At 42.3% G+C, this 20,087-nt stretch overlaps 1 protein-coding gene across 4 annotated transcripts in view; it reads right to left on the bottom strand.

Annotated features, from left to right (window-relative positions):
- The window catches only part of epha7 (eph receptor A7), a 123,666-nt gene that overhangs the window by 28,974 nt on the left and 74,605 nt on the right, over positions 1-20,087 (bottom strand). For all 4 annotated transcript variants that reach the window (XM_024291028.2, XM_024291029.2, XM_024291031.2 and 1 more), the window contains exons 6-7: positions 3,009-3,133; positions 1,183-1,351 (exon numbers count right to left, since the gene is read on the bottom strand). In XM_024291028.2, coding sequence (XP_024146796.1) covers positions 1,183-1,351; positions 3,009-3,133 — 294 coding nt within the window. The remainder of the gene's footprint in view (positions 1-1,182; positions 1,352-3,008; positions 3,134-20,087) is intronic.

Genomic DNA, 20,087 nt, shown 5'->3' with positions numbered 1-20,087 from the left:
GCTTAGTGATTTTCTTCCTGTAACGTCTTGTCAGCATAAAGTCAAAGCAATTTGTGTCTGCTTTGAAGCAAAGCAAACAATTTCCCATGCTGAATACACAGATGAGTCGTGAGGCGGCGATCCACTGCAGCACACAGCCTCCGTCTTTCAAAGGCGCCGTTTTCTGTCTCTCTCTCACAAGGTTACAATGGCGTCGAAACAGATCTCATTTCGTTTGCTCTGATTAAAGAGTTCCACAAAATCAATGATAGACAAAGTTGGAGGGAGCAGATTTCATTGATTGGAGCTGAAAGGAAGGCACCAGTTTTTCTGGTCGTCTAAAATACATGAAAAATCCTGAAGCTTTTATTTTTTATTTCATGAAATGCTAGAAGCTTCTGTACAAGAGCACCGATGTAGTCCTGGACCACAAGTGATTCCAGCACTGATAAGTCTGGAGTCTTTCTCTGCACGTTTTTAAACTTTTGTGGAGAGATTTGAGGAAAGACTCAAAGCTAAACAATAAACTAACCTACCTACTTAAAACTATTAACCACTTCCACCGGCGCTTGTTGACGTTCTTTGAATATTTTAACTCTTCTACCATTTAAACAATGTAAATTCCCACAGATTCTGAGCAGTTTTGTGCTGACACTCAACACTTCATTATAGGGATAATTCGGATGCATGAACATAAAGTTAGAGCGTTGTATATGTATATATGGGCACAAACAGACCTCCGTGTCAGAGTCCACTGGAATTACATTAATGTGTAAACGATCAAAGAGTTATGATAGTTCAAAGTTCTTTTTTTAAGAAAAAATGTCTGATTTTCTTTTCTAGACAGTTTTTCAATAGTAACATAGTCTTTGTTTAAGAAAACATGCCTCAACGACTTAAACGTTTACATAAAATAAGACTTTTTCTCCCACATTTTTGTTTTGCTCATTTAAAGAGAATCTGCCAATGATGTAAACCTCTTTTAAGAGGTCTGTTTTTGCAGTGTTCTATGTTGACACCAGTGTTAAAACGTTCAACACAAAACATCATAAACATCCTAAAAATGAGAGTATTTAAGGTTACTTGTTTTCATCCTAATCTCAGATAGTGTGTCTGCTCCCTCATTGGACAGTTTGAGTGTTCAGAACTGGCTCAGCTGGAACCCACTTGGATCCACAGGTGAAGCTGAGTGCTGACGCTCACCTGTGGCCTCCTCCTGGGTGGTGATCTCCAGCCGGGGACTGTAGGTGCTGTACCCGGCCTCCGTCAGAGCCCTGATCTGGAACACGTAGGCTGTGCTGGGCTTCAGGTTGTTGACTGTGGCAGAGGTGGACTTGGACCTCACAGTGGAGTAGATCCGGTCCTTCTGGTCCTGTTTCAGGGAAGAGCCTGATTAGTGATTTGCTGGTAAAGGACGAACAGATTAACTGCTGCGTCACAGAAAACTAACTTCCAGATGGTTTATAAGTGGTCACCATGAAACCTGTAAACACTGAACATGAATTACTTGGATTTTGTGTGAGTTTAAAATAAAAACATGTATTTTCATTTATCATATTTGCTTCATGAGTCATCCAGCTCCACTTATTACAGTGTAGATTTTGGCACCATTCATTCATCAAAGTTGCAAAGTTTTTCCACCAAATAAATTCTTTAAAAATCAGACAATGGGATTTTCTGGATGTTTTTCTTTCTCATTTTGTCTCTGATTGTTGAGGTATATCTATAAGGGAAATTACAAACCTCTGTCATCTTTCCAAGTGGGAGAGCAAAATATTTTTTCAGCCCACTGTAAATAAAACGGGTTTGAGTTAAATTGCACATTTAAAGACATGTTTTGCCATGTTTGTACCCAACCAACACAGCCCCATATGGTTAAAAGTGGACAGAAAATGTGGGCCCCAAATGGTTTTGTCTGCAGTTTCTGTGGTGGCCCCACTTGTGTTTGCCCACTTTGGCTTAAGTGGGTACTCAGTGGGTAGGTTCACTACACTACCCAGCTGCCCGGTGGACAGTGAAGTGTGCTAGTGAGCTCCACGGTAACGAGCTCTACTGTTTCGAGCTAGCGAGATCCGCTGTAGTGAGTTAACAAGCTCCTCTGTAGCAAGCGAGTGTCTGTTGCATTGAGCTAACCTCCGTTGTATTGAGCTTGCGCCCACCTCTGTAGTGAGCTAGTTAGCTCCGGTGTAGGATGCTAGCAAACTCATGTGTATTGATCAAGCAAGCTCCTCTGAGCCGAGTTAGTGAGCTCCGCTCTATCGAGCTAGCGTGTTCCGCTGTAGCGAACCAGGGAGCCCCACTGTCTACCGGGCGGCTGGCTAGCATAGCAAGCCTAGCTACTGAGTGCCAATCTCAGACAATGTGGACAAACCTATTTGGGGTCCACATCTTTTGACACTTTCAAACCATATGGGGCCCACTTGGCCGTGCTGGCTGGGTTTTCTTGGGGTGGTGAAAAACAGCTTTTTATTGGTCTTTCCTGTGTAAAGCACTTTGCGTAGCAGCTCTGGCATAAAAACTCTTTTCTCTTAAACCGTCTTCTTCTCAGAGGAATGCTGGAAGCTGGATGCAATGTGAACTTTTGTGTTGATCTTTAAACGTGCCTCTGGCCCAAAAGTCTGAATGAAACGCCAGCCTCTGTTAGGGGTGTCGTCGTTGTTTCCAATTTTCGGCTTTTGCAGCGGGGCAGAGTGCGGGTAGAGCGCGGCCACAGTACGTGACGCCGGCGACTGATTCCAGCGCCAGTCTGCGGTCAGCATCAGAGCTGTGCTGCCCTGCCTGCCTTTGATTTGCAGCGTTACAGTCGCTCCATTAAAGCTGGCTGGAAAGAGCTGATGTGTTTAGACTGGAAACGTGTGGAGGCAGCAGCGTAATCTTTGTGGGGGGAGATAACAGAGCAGACCGCCAACTTTGGCGGCCCCAGATTGTGTGTTGACAGGATCTGAATAAAATCTTGTGTGTCATTCTTTGTTGTAAAATGCAGAGTTGCACATCAAAAAAGGGAAGACATGAATTCACAACAAACGTACTTTTTCGTAGTATTTGATTTCATATTCCTTGATGACACCGTTGGGCTGCTGGGGTTCCTGCCAGGAGAGCTGGATGCTGCGCTGCTGCACCTTCTTGTTGATGATCTCGCGGACCTGGGATGGAGCTGCAATGACAGAAACACAACCATTAGTGCAGTGTTTCCCAACCCTGGTCCTCGGGGCACACTGTCCTGCATGTTTTCCATGTTGCCCTGCTTATGCACACCTGATTCAGATCATCATCAGGCTCAGCAGAAGCCTGACAATGACGGTCATCAAAGGCAGGTGTGTTTGAGCAGGGTTGGATCGAAAAAATGCCGGACAGTGTGCCTTGAGGACCAGGGTTGGGAAACACTGCATTAGTGGACCAACCCACCTCACCCTCCTAGACTCTGTTTTACTCCTCACATTTCCATCACAGTTGAACATGAAAGTCATCGTTTTTCTTCAATTAATTCCAGCATTTCCAGGACAGCAAGCAGACGTGTGCTGATGGCAGAAAGCCCCTGAGAGGGAGTGGGGCGGGCTCACCTCACCTCCTGACACCAGACTCATGCACACCAATTATCTGAGTTTTTTTTTTTTTTTTTTTGCATGACTCATTTCAAGTGTCTGCCTGTCTGGATTAAGTGCTACAACATTTAGCTTTGCGAGAAAGAGCACAGGCCTGTGTTCCAGCAGACAAAAGGTTAATGAACTTAACAGCCGTGCACAGATGGGGCAGAAACTGACATGACTTCTACAGCAAGCTCTGAACTATTCAGCCTCAGCTGCTCCTCCTAAAACTCCTTCCCTGCGCTCAGTCCGTCTGTGCTTTCAGCGCTCCAGACGTTTGGTTTCAACCCGATTCCTCCCAGCCAGCAAGGTCAAGTGGGCCCACATGGTTTAAAGGTGGCAGAAAATGTGGACCCCAATTTCTGTGGTGGCCCCACCTGTGTTTGCCCACATTGGCTTAAGTGGACATTCAGTAGGTAGGGTTGCTACGCTAGCCAGCTGCCTGTTGGACAGCAGAGCTCCCTAGTTTGTCACAGCAGCGATCAGTAGCTAGACACGAGGGAGGTTCCTAGCTAGATACAGCGAAGCTCGCTAGCTTCCTACAGTGGAGTTTGCTAGCTCGATACAACGGAGCTCCCTAACTCAATACAACGGTAGAGAGGAGCTCGCTAGCTTGCTACAGAGGAGCCTGCTAGCAGTTACAGCGGAGTTTGCTAGCTCGCTACAGGGGAGGTCGCCAGCTCGTATCAGTAGAACTTGCTAGCTGGCTACAGAGAAGCTTGATAGCTTGATACAGCGGAGTTTGCTACTTTGCTACAGGGGAGCTTGCTAGCCTGTAACAGCAGAGTTTGTGAGCTTGCAGCAGGGGAAGTCACCAGCTTGATACAGTGGAGGTTCCCAGCTGGCAACAGATAGGTTTTGCTAGCATGCTACAGCGGAGTTTGCTAGTTTGCTACAGGGGAGCTCACTGGCTCGCAACAACAGAGTCCGCTATCTCACTACAGCGTAGCTCTCAACAGCGGAGCTCGCCAACATGCTGCACTGTCCACCGGGCAGCTGGCTAGCATAGCAAATCCACTGAGTGTCCACTTAAGCCAAAGTGTGCAAACACAGGTGGGGTCACCATGGAAACTGTGGACAAACCCATTTAGAACCCACATCTTCTGTCCACTTTTAAACCATATGGAGCCCACCTGGCCTTGCTGGCTGGGCAGTCCTGACACATTCGGTTCATTTATTTACAGCTTCTTTTTCATCTTTATCTGTAATATTTCTACTATGGAGCCATTCTTAATAATAAAGGCTGTAAAGCCTTTAAGAAATATTGTGCTGCTTCCACAGCTGCGCTTTCTTTCCTCCTACAGCACGTCTTCCATTTCCCTCACAGTGCATCATTATCGCCGTCATCTTGATCATAATCACCATCATTTTATAGCACTTTTCTTAAGGACCCCAGTGAAGGCATGGAACAGGAAAATAAAACTGAAGACGAGCTTTTTGGATTACTGAACCTCACCCCGAGGAGATGATGCTTTCAAAAGCAAGCTTACTGCAAATCTGCACTCTTAACAGCCTCCAAATCCTTTCTGTAAACATGCCGTGAAATCTTGATGACTCATGCTGCTCTCCAGGGCAAAACTTATTAATTAAGACGTCTTAGTAAGTTTGAAAGCCATCCTGGGGATGACTTGAATTCTAAGCTGAAAGAAACTCGTCAGATGCCGAGCTTTGATTTCTTTCCTGGGTCTTTGATGGATCTGCAAAGACTTTCATGGAAAAATGTGTCTAGGAAGAAATAATTTACACCCAAAATAAGATTTAGATATTACAGTTTAAAGATAAAAAAAAGCCAAACTCGTCCTCTTTATCTGAACTTGTACCACAATTATCAGCTTGAGTCAACATTGTAAATGTCTGCAGGCTCATTAAGATTCAGATAATAGATTCAGAGTGAGCATGCGTCTTATTGTGGGTACATGATAACTATATTTTTATTCAGATCTGGACTTTGAAACAACTGGAATGTCTCAATCTCAGAAGAACAGCTGGAATCTTACATTTCTTACTTTTTGCCTTCAATCTTCCAGACTTAATCAATAGTTCTCAGACTCTCTGAAGGACTTTTGAAAGTTTTACTCTACATTTTCTACTTGTTTCGTCTGGAGCTTGTCTTAAGGGAATTTCAGGTTCTTTGTTTCCATCTACTGTAGACACAACGCCGGCTCCCTGAGTGGGTTGGGTTTTCCTGCTTAACCCTTAGTGCTCCCTGAACTCAGTGGTGAGCTTGCCAATCATATCAGCTGTTTTCAATGATGAAGGAATGACACAGACAACTCCGTCAGAAGAGTTTCAAACTGTTTTTAACTTTGAAATATTAGGCTGAAAACAAACACAACAAGAAACAAAAACACACACACTGTAGTTGTTGCAATAAATAATCTAAATGAATAAATACTATATAAAGAATAAATCCTTGAAACATTGGAGTTTAGTGGAGCTTCGCTTGTCTTTTAAAGATCATTTTTACATAGTTTTGAATTTGTCTCTGCTTTGTTTATTTGTGCATTTACACATTTTGATTTAGTCTCTATATATTTCACCTTCTCATAAAACATTAAAAATACTGTTTGATATCAATTTGTTGCAGTTAAAACAAAATACTTACTACTTGAAATTGAGCTTTTTGGAGAGTTTCAGATTCATGGTGGACTTATTGTATAAAAAAAAAAAAAAACTGGGGTTGTACAAAGATGAAAGCATCTTACTAATTAAAAAAACGTTCTCAGTTGTGTTTTAATTATGATTATTACGTTTCTAACCAAAATTCCACAAACTAAATATCTTAAAAAGCCTCTGAAGCCTGTTTCCAAAATCTCCTCTGAGGGGGCGTGGCTTTTGGAGCTCCGCCCCCTGTTTGATTATGATAGCTCTGTGTCTCACTAGCATAAATCTTCACCACTGCTACATAAAAACATCCATCAATCTGGGTAATGTCCAGCCGTATGGTTCTGATCCGGATGTCAGCTGGACGAGGAAGTGAAGATCTTCATGGACAGAACTTCCTCCAAAATCCTGATTCTTTCTCCTTCCAGTTCACCAAAGACTCTTTTAGCTAATTCTCCAATCTTCTTCATTCAAACAGAGTCTGTCCAAGACAGTTTGATTGATTTAAAAGGAGAAATACTCTGAAATGCAAAAACTAAATGATTTCTTATTACATTTGTTCTCTTTCAGAAGAAAAATGACACACAGACATGTTACAAACTCTAAAAACAGGATTTTCATCAACTAATTTAATGATCAACAGAGGAAATTCTATTATAGGAAAAAACTCCAAAAGGCTCTGGAATACAAAAAGTTAAATATTTTTTTTATCAGAATGATTTAAAAAAAGATTTATGATTTAGTAACATAATTTATTACTACTATTTAGGATTGTTGTAGTTCAGTTTTTTTTTTTCAAATTTATTTAAATGATATTTAAAAGTCTGACTTTTCTGAAGAAAGTAGAGTTTTTTTTATTAATATTATTAATGAACATCATATGTTTCCTCCTGGTTAAACCTAATCCAGGAAGCATCACCTGCAGGTGTTCAAGGTGACAGAAGGTTCTTCACTAATGAATCAGGTGGTTTTGTTGTGGAAACAGCAAGATCCTGAACCTCCGCTTTGACCAGCTCTTTGTTTTCTTTGATTCCAATTAACTATGTTTAAGTGATGAATTCATACATTCTCTAAAACGAGCTTTTCCCAGGATGAGCAGAAACCGCTGAAGCGTGCCCGTCATCCTCAGTGACCCAGAGGGAGGGGACCTCTGCCCCCGACCTCAGATTGTTTTAAGATGACCTGCCGCTAATGACTCTGGCTGGATTAAAAGCTCATTAGGCCTCGTCGGCATTCCTGACAGTAACGTCCACGACAGCAGAGCCCTCCGAGGAAAACCTGCTGCTGGGACTCGTCCCCATCACAACTCCACCCCCCCGACACGAGAACAAGCTATTCTCTCACTGCAGTTGGCCCGGCAAAGTCACAACAAGCAGTTAGAGGAGCTTCACTTCTTCCAACATGGTGTTTTCTCAGGTCCAAGCAGACGGCTGACAAACCCTAACCTTAACCCCCCCGTTTGGATTTATGGATGCTAACTGTTTATGGATGCTAACTGTTTATGGATGCTAACACTTATGCTTGGCTTCATGCCCTTCAGATGGTCTTTTAGAAGAGGTGTCCCACTATCATAAGATCTACTGCATAGAAGAGAAGCAAAGTGAGAGGAAACTCTGGCATTCTTGATAACACACAGCAGCCTAGAGAACCCCCCCCCAGCAAAAAGTAGTCTATGTAAGTGTACTTAGTCTGTACTAAAATATAATTTAAGTTTACTTCGATATATCGTAAACTTCCAATTTAGTCTGAAGAAGTATTCAGTATAATATGATACCTATACCACACATATAGAACTAGTATACATATTATACTAATGGTGTATTCATACTGAACGCGGCCGGCGCGGCGGAGGCGTCAAGTTTCAATGTTAAGTCAATGTAAAGACGTGATCTGCCGCGGCGTGATTTCAGCAGCAGGCGCGCCAAGCTTGACGCGACCAATCAGGGACTCAGCTTTTGAGCACGTGATGTGAAGATCAAAGAGTAGAAAATTAGTGTCCAGTTTGGGTGATAAGACAGCGGAACACGTGGAGAATTTGAACAGAATCCTGTCAGAACTGGAGGATGAAGCTGCTTCACTTAAAGCAGCAACAGACAGAATAATAAAAGATGTTGATCTGTAGGCAGCGCTGTTGTTAGATGCTAATGCTATCATGCTAATGCTATCTAGCTCCTCCGTGAGTCTCCTTTATGTAAACATGGACCGGTTTAACATTGGAGAGTATTTTCATGGTCTTTAAGATGTGGAAGATAAATACAAGATGAATTCATAGGACATACATTCATTCAGTGTCTATTTCTGTGTAAAATAGTGTTATAATTTGGCCAGTTAAAATATGTTTGGCTGCTATACATATATATTTTTTTCTTAGTTATCTGGAAAAAAACTGTTGCATCATGTTCCTTCAGTGCATCTGTTGGGAAATAAATCTTTAAATCTAAATAATGAGTGGTCAGATTTGGCAAAAATAGTTATTTGATTTAGATCGCGATATATATCGTTATCGCACAGCATGGAAAAAACAATATTGTGATATAAAAAAGTCCATATCGCCCAGCCCTATGTGAGGATTACAAATGCTACACAGAGGCTGTGGTGCTAGAGGGAGTGAAGCTCAGCCTTCATGTTTCCACAGTGATCATGAGATCGGTGAGCGGCATTATCAGACATGGTGTTTCACTGGCTAAATGCTGATCTTTCGCGGCAGGTGGTGGAAAGCAGTCGTTATCCATTTCTTGAGGCTGTAAATGAAGACCCCAGCACAGCCTTAATTCTCTAAAAAAAGAAAAAAAAAAAAAAAGCCCCCCAGAGAATCGCTCAGGCGGCGCTCTGTGACAGCCGTTAATGACCGCCTTGATATCACCCAGACCAGAACACATCAGCCACTCCCGCACTCCCAGCCTACCTGTGGGGCTCAGCGCAGCAGAAAATGGCATAATTGTTATGCTGCTCTAAAAGAGACTGTTAGGGAAGGCATTTGTGGATTCATTTTGCAGTATTAGAAAATGTTTCAGTGACCCTGAACACCTTTTCCTGTAAAGCTAACTGATCCAGAAGCCATTCCCCGCCGTGCTCTGCATCTGAATATCCTGTGAATCTATTAGACGCTGCATTGGAAATATTCTCTTCTTTCACTCGCCTGGCTGGTGTTAACTCTGAGCAGAAAGCAGAACGGAGGTAGTTCATTATATCTTTCTCTGCCTTCCTTCTCGCCTCATGAACCGAACAATGACATAAACTCCTGTGCTAATTACAGCTGTGCTCAAGGTGTGCTCTTGTAGCAGCATCTGGGTTTGAGTCGAGGCTGCAGTTTACCGCGTTTAAGAGATGTTTTTAACAACAAATGACGGCAGAGCCCATCTGTGCTCCGATGTAAGAAACATCTCAAAACATTTCTGGTGTTTTACTCAGAAATGCGCTTTTGTTTGCCCACTGGGGCTGCCACAAGTAGTCGACTAATCGACGACTAATTGACTAGCCGATTAGTCGTTGCTTTTTATTATATGGAGTCAGAGTGTAGTAAAGTAAAGCACCAAAAAAAAAAAAATCACTTTTTTATATTTGAGTCAACTTTATCTTTAGTGAAAAATTGTTCCTTTGTTTCAGATGCTAACCTCATTTAATTTAATCTTGTTTCGATGCCAGAAATTAATGAAGGAGAGAGGCTGCATGACTCATTAAAAGTTTAATAAACTATTTTCTTAATTGTCTGTATCATGTGAATGGTTTTACAGTATTCACGCCATAATGACTCACCTGTGCCTTTTTTTGGCACGTAAAAAATCAATCAAACTTTCAACACTTTCAGTAATCTTGGTATCGAAACGTTCAGCTCGTTTAGGACATAACTGCTTGTACTTTTGGAATTCATAAACTTTATAGTTTTTGAAATATTGAGCAAAATATGCCCTAAAGGAAATCCTTCTAAAACTTTGTGTACTTTGAAACTTGTGAACTTTTGCACACTTTCAGCTAGAGACACCATTCAAACTTTAAAATGTTCAGCAACTACTGGGTTTTTTTGGTGTAACTTGGAGTTTAGCTTTTATTCCTTACGAACATGCTAGCTGTTTTTCCACAGTTTTTTAGGCTAATTTGGAGTTTAGATAATATTAAAGCATTATGCTAGCTGTTTTTGGTAAAATTTGACATTTTTCCAGTTTTTATTTCATGTTTTTGATAATTTGGACTATAGCTAATATTTTAGCATTGGGCTAGCTGTTTTTGGCAAAATTCAACATTTTTCCAGGTTTTTGTGGCTAATTTGGAGTTTAGCTAATATTTTAGCTTTATGCCAACTTTTTTTGGGAAAATTAAACATTTTTCCATTTAAAAAAATTTTTTTTAGCAAGCTTCAGCATTTTCAGCTTTAAACGCTAGCATCTTCAGTAGCCACATTCATCTTACAGCATTCACACTAGCATTGTCACAGGTAATGTCACGTCTAGTTTTAGTTAGTTTAAAGCTAATGATGGTTAAGATGTGCTTTACATCCAGTTTGCGCATGATCCGATTAGTCGACTAATCAGGAAAAAGTAATCAGTGATTAGTCGACTATTAAAATAATCGTTCGTGCCAAGTAACAGATTGTAGATGTGAAAAAAGCTTTTTTCTCCTGCCTTCCTCTCCATCATGTCAAGTATTTCTCATAGATAAATTCAGTGTAGAAGTGCATTTGCTGTCACTGCAGCAGAGCCATATATTTACTGTTTAGACTGGAGTCTGGTTATTACACCGAAACCTTTTTAAAAGGCCGTCTCAAGAAGCCCGTGAAACAAAGGAACGCCGCTGACAGTTTGGTCCCCGGCCGCTTTGACACTAACAGAGTGTGACATAATCAAGATTACTTCTACTTTATGTTGTGACTCCCATAACAGTGCAGAAAGTGACTGCTGTTAAACGTTGTCAGCTCGGGAGAAAGGGACGTTTAAGGAGAGATCTCTGCACAATATCGGCGCGGCGCGGCCCAAAAATAATTCTCCTTGAGAGGAAATATGAACTGCACCTCTGCTAGTTTGTAGTGACTCACAGGAGACTAATTAAAATAAACAGATTTGTCAAAAACCCAGGCAAAAGAGGCTGGATGCAGCTTAATTAGGATTTTAAATTAGAGCAGGCGTGTACAAGAAGAGGTTGAGACGCATCTGTAAAGGTGGATTCACACCATTGACTGTATAAGTATGAACTGGACACATCAAGTCTTGAGGTCCCCCATAGGAAATGCATTACCTTCTGCAAAATCAGGCCAGAGCCTTCGCCGTCACTTCCTGATTCATCCGCCGCCATATTGCAACCCTTCGACAGAGATTAGTCCGAGTCAGTCTGAGTCATATTTTTAAAGGAACTGCTGTCACCAGTCATGAGTGATCTTGTTCGAAGGCCACACCCCCTCCAACTGAAATCTGTCAATCAAACCAGGGTTTCTACAAGTTTCTTCAAGTTAAATTTAAGACTTTTTAAGAGCTTTTCAAGGCCATACATCTAAAAAAAATACGACAGATTTCGCAGTCTATTTCCCCTTTTATTAATTTATTCCCAACTTTTGATCAAAACTGTAACTTTTTACCGTGTTTGTGGTCTGTGTCATGATGTTTTAAACTCTTCTTTTACTTCTTTTTTTTCAAACCAGCGGTGGGCATTTAGCGCGTTTGGAGACATGATTACTGATGTTTTTGTAGAACTCTTTACAATACATAAACCTGATTTCTCAGCATCATCTGTGTCTTCATACATAAATGAGATCTCCACAGACACTGTTCCTGAATTTGTTGCACGAATTGCTTTTGATGTGAATGAACCTTAACAGGCTCAAGCACCAACTTTCACCCTTAGCAGCTTTTTTTGCTCCATAATCCACCTTTGAGCAGACTTTTGCATGGAGAACTTCTAAAATGACCAAAAACTGCAACAAACATCACTCCTTTAGGAAACGATAAACATCCTGTTAGCAACCACGGCCTCTTCTAGAGAGTCGAGAGGACGTCTCAAAGCTCACTTCTTGTGTGGCTAGGACTTCCTCCAGCTTCTTTAACAAACAAAAGTTCTTGATTTCACCTCCAAGTTAAGATGGTTTCATCAGGGATTCATGGAACCTCAGACGCTTTAATCCGTGTGTGTGTGTGTGGATGACAAGCGTCTGGAGTGACACTGACTTGTAGATTAGCTCTGACTGCGAGTTATCCACTCTGTGGATAACACACCTTGAATATAGCAAACTCCTTCAAGTATGCAGAGCATGCTCAGTGGGAGCCAGAGCAAATAACAGACCCGGGCTCTGAGAGAAGTGAGGGTCGCTGCAGAAACCAGCATGAGATTTTTTCTTGATCCACAGAGTCAGTGTGAAGCTTTGACTCTTCTTCCTGAAGGTTTTTCTGCTTTATTTGGGATACATTTGTCCATTATCAGATAAAAGTCTCATAAATCCAAAATTCATCTAGCTTTGAAAACCTTTTGCAAATGAATGTACTCAAGTATTTCAATTTAATGTTCTCCTAATGCTGGAAATATTTACTTATAGTTCGTTCTGTTGTAGAAAATTATGTATCGGGTGACCAAAAGTACCGCTTATTAATTACCAGTGGTTTAACAATTAATCAGTTTCATTGATGAATCCATTTTCATTCCTATGATCCAACCAGATCGATCTGTCTGAGAAAAGCTTTTAATCAAATTAAAGTAAATCATTATAAAATGGTTTCAAAATGATAAAAATCAACTTTAACTATTGTAACATAAAAAAGTATCATCACAGGAGATGACAAATGTGATGGTGGTAAAAACTGATCGATCATCAAACACTTTGAATTTAGCAAAAACCTGTGACCACACAGTGTATAGAATGTTCATTTGTATTATTTTTCTCAGCCACCAAAATCCCAGACTTAATCTCTGGAAATAGTAGATGTTATCCAAGTCTTTAAATCCTTGGGACACTATAACTTAATGAATATCATCTGCATAATTTTGGAGATCTATGCAACTGCTCCGCTGTGTCAAGCTAGCGAGCTCTGATGTATCGAGTTAGCGAGTTCTGATGTAGCAAGCTAGCGAGCTCCGCTGTGTCAAGCTAGCGAGCTCTGATGTAGCAAGCTAGCTAGCTCCGCTGTGTCAAGCTAGCAAGCTCCACTGTATTGAGCTAGCAAGCTCCACTGTATTGAGTTAGCGAGCTCTGATGTAGCAAGCTAGCGAGCTCCGCTGTCCACCAAGCAGTCCTAGCGAGCCACACCGAGCTAGCATAGCGGGCCAACCCACTGAATGTCCACTTAAGTCAATGAGGGCTAACACAGGTGGGGTCACCACGGAAACTTTGGACAAACTCATTCAGGACCTACATTTTCTGCCACTTTTAAACCATATGGGCCCACCTGGCCTTACTGGTTGGGTCATCTCGCTCCATGCAACATCTTTGTTTGTTTACAAAGGAACTCATTATTTCTACGACTATTTCTGGCATTTTAGACAGTTCTGCGCATGTCAAAATGATTGTTTCTAATGAAACGTGTGGCGCATGGAAACGTTTGTTACAATCGGATGAAGTTTTTCAGTTGAACAGTTTCATTTTAATCCAATCTTTGATCCGATTAAGGACATTTTGCACATGTAAATATCCTGATGCATTAGGCATGTTTCATGTTGAGATTTTTTTTATCTGAAAATCTAAAGAATTTTGACTGATTTGTCAAATATTTCGATTGCTGATTGTCCATGGACTCCTTGTCCGGCATTGTTTGCTCTCAGAGTCGTTTCTGCAGCAGTTTGAAGCCATATGATTCCTATTCACGGCCAACGCTGCAGCGGGGGAGTTTACCCTTGAACCGAGCCTGTTTGAAAATAGAGTTTTAAAGAGCTGGCAGAGGACAGAGCACTTCCTGCATAACAATGGCGGTCGAGGCGGGGACACCTTTAGTGACCACGCAGGGAGGTCAAAGGCCACTCTGTTTGAAAGCAATTAGCTGGGCCTGATCTGAAGGGGGCCCGGGCCCGGCTTTTCATGTTCTGTCGGGCTGACAGCTCCAGAGGTGATGGGATGATTATTAATCTGATGCCGACAGCTTGACACAGCCATCATATTCCATTCTCATTATTTCCCAGTTCAAGGCCTCAGCGCATCAGTTCAACACAGAGCCATCCAGGGCAATCTTCTGCCTCAGAGCTGCTGTCTGTCTGATGGAGCTGTCGCCATGTTGGGCTATAAAGTCAGCCAGAACTTCTTCTCTTAATCCAGTCTGAGTGTGAAATCTCCCGTTCCTCCAGCGAGTAAATGTTTTTGCTGTTTTGAGCGGCGGAGTGCATCACCCACACGGATCGGCTTAAGTACAGGCTCGCTGTGAGGCCGAGAATCACAATCGCAGACGGAGGTCAGCGCAGAAAATCCTCTGTGCATGATTCCCCCTCCACTTCCTCCTGACAGGGACTTCATTTGAACCCCTCATAATGTCAGGAAGCCGTTCAATAGTGTCAGACACAGAAACGAGCGGTCAGCTGTGTTACATAACTGCTGCAGCAGCGGGGACGCCACTTACTTAAAGAAGAGCTCAGCCTCCCCGCCTCCAGCTCAGGCATCCGGAGTGGCAGCCCATCAGCAGCAGCTCTTAGGAAACTCCCTCCTTTGCTCCAGTCATCCACAATTGTCTCACCAGCAGCCATATTTATTTTCCCTCATGTGGAGCCCGAGCAGACGGACTCCATGGTGACACGCAATCCATTTACATAATAGCCTCGCACCTGGAACAGGGAAGAACGGCCCTGCTGGAGCTAGAAGGCATCGAGCAGATATTTTCCAGGTCTGCAGACCAGGAGGGGGGAATCATGGGGATTTTTCAGGATACCTGCCCCACAATCCCATCCGAATGAGTATGACGGACACCAACTGACAGGATCAGTCCTCATTTCTGTGTCCAGGTGAAGCTGCAGTTGTGGACTTTCCTGAGGTTTCTTTTCATTTTCCAAGAATCAGATTTGTCTCAGGCAGAGGAGAGCAAACTATTGGACTCGTGGGCCACAAAGAGTTATAACATTTAACGGAAGGGCCGGACCGTGAGTGATGCGTGTCTTGTCAATCTATCTCCTTAAGAAGAGAATAACATGGAATCTGGATTTAATTTTGATCAAAAACATATATATAGAGATATATATATTGAAATGGAACATTTTCCAGTTTTTTTTTTTCAAAACTGTAGCTTTTGTTCTCATTTTTGTGCCAATTACACCAATGAGTTGATGTTCCTCAGAGAAAATGACAAACACAGAGAAATGCTGTGATCATGCGATGTTTGAATGATCAAAACTCAGAAAACACACATGAACCTCAGAAAAACAACACATTTTCACACATGAATCTCAAAGAGTTCAAACAAAGGTCTATTTTTTTAGTGCACCATAATTACAGGGAAAACAAAACATTAATAAGGATTGTCAATATAATTTATTCTAGGTTGGGGGCCAGATTAACTAGGTCCAGGGCCACATTTGGCCAGTTTGTCCACCCCTGGTCTAAGGGGAGGGATAACCAGCTTAATTTAGTCTCTTCAGTTTAGTTTAGCATTCAGTTATTGTTTATATTTTATGACTGACCTTCTGCTTCACGATTACTGGTATACATGAGACAATTGTTTTGTGATATTGGGCGATATAAATAAAATACAATTGAATTGCTGCTAACAGTGAACTAGAGTCCACTATAAACAGAATTGAATCTTCATTTCTGTGACATGAGTTGGGCATGGGAACGTTTACCATGTTTCCCAAACAGTTTGAAGACATTTTAGCATCAATGTTATTAAGGGAAATCATCCAAGTCTCCGGAGTTTAAATAATGGAGTTTGTCAGAACTTTAGAGGAGCTCAGAAGAGGGTAAATATTCCTAAAATAACCTTTATATTTCCTTTTAAAAGCTGGACTCTCCCCCCATCATAGACCCTGGAGTTAAAGCTGAGAACAATCCAGACGGTTTTTCTTCCCCTGAATCTGGAGGTCATAGAATCAATGATAACCAACTAAAATGTCAGCCCTTTTTTTTTTTTTTACCACCGATCAGTTTCATGAGAAACAACATGTTTATATATTGAAGGCATGGCAAAAATATGCAAACATATTTAGTGACCCCTTTCAGTGTGGAAAAGTCCATTACTGGATTTTACTGTTCTATCTATGATTAGGTTTAAGACATTGTTGTTCTTTTCTTATCATTTGTCATGTTTGTTGTGTTGTTACATGTGTGTATTAGTCCTCAGGTGTAACAAATGAGGGTGATTGCAGAGCAGGCAGGACCAGAATCCTGACAATTACAGCCCATCACTCTGGGGTTCTCTAAATCTCATATTTTCAGATTTGAGTGAATTAGCTAAGCTGCTCTCCTTCATTTGGCTCGTCCGTGGTGACGTCACTTATCCTGCACTAGTGCATGAAACATGTGCTTTTGTTATTTGCACCGCTTCCAGGAGTTACTGAACCTTGAGTGTCCATTCATGTATTCGTTGGCAGATTCTTGAATTCTCGAGGTCCGAATATTTAGGTTGGCCCGTTTTGTGGCCCAGTTCTAATAGACGCGTGGACCAACCGTGCCTATGATCCCAGGTGGACGTCCACTGTAGATGAGATGTGTGAAACCTTGGGAATCTGTTTTTGAAAGCAGCACAAACACAATGCTGATGTCTGCTATGTTCTGATTGTAGGAATTTATTTTTACATCATTTGAATTTAAACTTTTCATGTAGTTAACAAAGACGTTCATGGATCTATTTGTCTGTAAGTGGATGCATCAGAATGGAGTGGAGCAGTGAGCTGGAGGCTTGTCCAGCGTAGTCTCTATGTCTATTTCCAACAGAATTTTTTCATCCTCTCCTGATTCACAACAATTTGAATAAAAAAATAATTAGAAATGCAATTTGGAGCTGAATTGCCTTCATTTATGTCCTCCATCATCAGAGAAACGTCAAAAGCCTAATTGTCTTTAATGTTTTTCACCCAAACTAGATTTAAGAAGAAGAAAGCTCAAACACATTTGTATAGTTCAGCTTCCCCACTTTACATACAATCATCGCAAGCATTCAGGTGTGAGGAATTGAAATAAAGCCAGGTGTGAATCACACCCTCCCGGTGCGGCAGAAAGCAGGTCACACTGCAGAAGGTCAGGTAATTAGGAGCAGAGACAGGAAGCAGCAGTGTGACGGGGGGAAGTGGACTGCAGCCGCTCAGCTCCTTCATTCCAAAGTGGACAGAGAGCGCCGTCGCAAACACTTTTTTAAAGTATTCTATCTATTTATGGTAAAAAGGATTTGGGGCTGCAAATAAAACTCTTTTATTTGATCTCTCTCCGTATTTCTGTATTCCTAATTGCTGCATTTCCTGAGATCTGCAGGATTCATTTCCCAGCCAGCCTGATGAAGTCATAAAAATGCTTTTTGCTGCAATAATGATGCCATCGAGCGGAGCCTGCACACGGGCTGTCAGGGAGAATCCAGACTGGCACAGACCAGATGAGAAATGAAAGCTCCGCTACGCGTTAGAATGCGCTGGCTTGGCTTGGCTTCGACGCCGCCTCTCTGACCTTTTCTGCTACAAGCAGCTGCCAGGCACGGCATCTCCAAACAGCAGCAGAAACACGCACACTCCACGGCTTTATCATTTATCTTAATGAAACAAAGACTGCTGAGTGAAAAGACACAGAGTCGATTACAGCCACATCCAGACGCAGTGACTGAGGATATTTACAGGAGCTGCTAAGCAGCCAAACGGCCCTCCACCTTTGTGCCTCCCGTAAATGTCAAAGCGCAGCCCGAGGCTCCGGTCTGAAGCTCTGATTGGACATGCGAGCTTCGCTGGGATTGATGAGTGTGATAATTTCACAGAGCTGCAGACTGATGGCGCATGCTGGGTCAGAATCCGGAGGCACTGCTATTATTTTGAGGTTGTAACCCTCACAGGCGTCTGCAGCAGCTGCTCCCGTTCTCCTATCAGCCGCAAATGGGTCTGATGTTTGTTTAGAGCATCTCATGTGAAAGCGATCGCTGGTGTTTCTGCAGAACGTGGGCAAGTGTGATTGCTGAGGGCTGGCATCGCAAACATCCATTTATTACAGAAATGCATCTGTCATCAAGGAGATGATCCTATTAATCAGAGCAGCGTGCTCTTTAATCAGAGGCTTGGACAGAAGGAATCGGAGGGAAATCACGCTTTCCTCCTCGCTCTGTCCAACACGGTGTCAGCAGTCCCGAGGTCTGCAGCTACATCAGTATCCAGAGCAAGTACCACTACAACCAGGAAAGAGCTGACCAAAATCCCAGCACCGCACTCCTGCTAGGATTTCTCTGTCTGTAAGAAGACAGAAAGCACTTTTCTCTGGGATTACCTGACAAAATACTAACAACAATCTGAGGCAGTTCTCAGCCTTTGGACCTGAAAGCAGCAGCTCACGCTGAGCAGTCGGGCTTTATTCCAATGCACAAAACAATGTTTGGAATTCTGGAGGAAATCCCACATTTCTGTCACCGGACTCCCAGTCTCTGCAGGTTCAGGGTGGACAGAAAGGTGGCCAGTTTCTATACTAGAACTGGGACATTTAATCAGACATTTTTATCTCACTTCCACCCCACAGAATGACTCTCAGGTGCACAACATTACCCTCAGAGCTCCGAGTTACTGCATGTTCAGAACCGGGTCCAGTGACCAACGCTTCATCTCAACCGCTGTGACGGGAGGAGACGGCGTGCTTCAGATTAACACTACTTCCCCAGATGATGAAGTCAGCGTGTTATTTTTACTGGACTGAGAGCCAGCAGCCAGCTGTCCTGCAGCCGCTTCCTTCCATCACTCTCTGCTATGTTTTGCTGCTGACAGTTTCAGAAAAAGGCATATGCATACATGTATACATATATATGTGTATACATGTATACACACACACATACATATAAATATATATATATATATATATATACATGTATCCTAAATTTTTAGGCCAACATGTTCACTTTTACCACAGGTCTTCTTCGAATATTGATTATGTGCCTTCCTCACTACTATTAACTGAGATCAGTCCTGAGGGGAAAAAAAAAAAACATGTGTGTGACATTACGTATGCAGATGGATGTGGATGACAAATAATTAAAAGTTGTTTTTTTTTTTAGAATGATAGCATATTTTTAGGAGAAAAAATAGAAATGACTGAAGTCTTACTAGTTGTTCAGTATTTTTGTAAGTTTTTTTATTTGAATATGTATAATCATAGAAAGCAAACCCACATCAGTTGTAAAGGCATTCCTCACATTTATGTACACAGATGCATTTATTTAGTTTTTGAATCTTTTTTTCTTCTGCCTTTCTCTGTTCATGGGAAAATGTCTGGTACTTTACCTGCAGGATTATCTGTCTGACAGTTCTGGTTTTTCAACAAAACCTTCCGAATCCTTCACTGCACCGTGCAGACAAAGATGGGACACAAAGAGTGCAGAGGTAGCTGCAGCAGTGCTCTTCGGGACAGGAGAAAAACACCAAAGACTGCACAAAGGGCTGCTTCCAGTCTGACTGTGGTTTCAGGTACGGCCTTTCGGCGTCTGTCATCTGCACTGAGCTCCTCCATCACTCAACTGTCTGCTGCAAGCTCGCCTGATGTCTTCTTTACAAAAGCAAATGACAGGAAGAGAGGGGAAGCAGACAGCAACACTTGTGTGTGGGTGTGTCAGCTCACACTCGACTGAAACGCCGCCAGCGTGTTTGTCCTGCAGGGATTCTGCAGAAGCGCCGCCTCGTGTGCATCACGGCGTAAAAGCGAGCGACCTCCAGAACAGCAGCTTTTTGGGTTTTTATGTTCCGTTGAATATGGAAGCAACCTTGTCACGATGATTAATGATAACTGAGCAAACACAGAGAGAAGCAGCGACTGAGTGAATATTGTAGAGTAAAAATAACTACATTTCACGCCGT

The sequence above is a fragment of the Oryzias melastigma genome, linkage group LG24 (assembly GCF_002922805.2).
Source record: "Oryzias melastigma strain HK-1 linkage group LG24, ASM292280v2, whole genome shotgun sequence".
Classification (NCBI taxonomy): Eukaryota; Metazoa; Chordata; class Actinopteri; order Beloniformes; family Adrianichthyidae; genus Oryzias; species Oryzias melastigma.
This window is presented reverse-complemented; position numbering and strand designations above follow the sequence as displayed.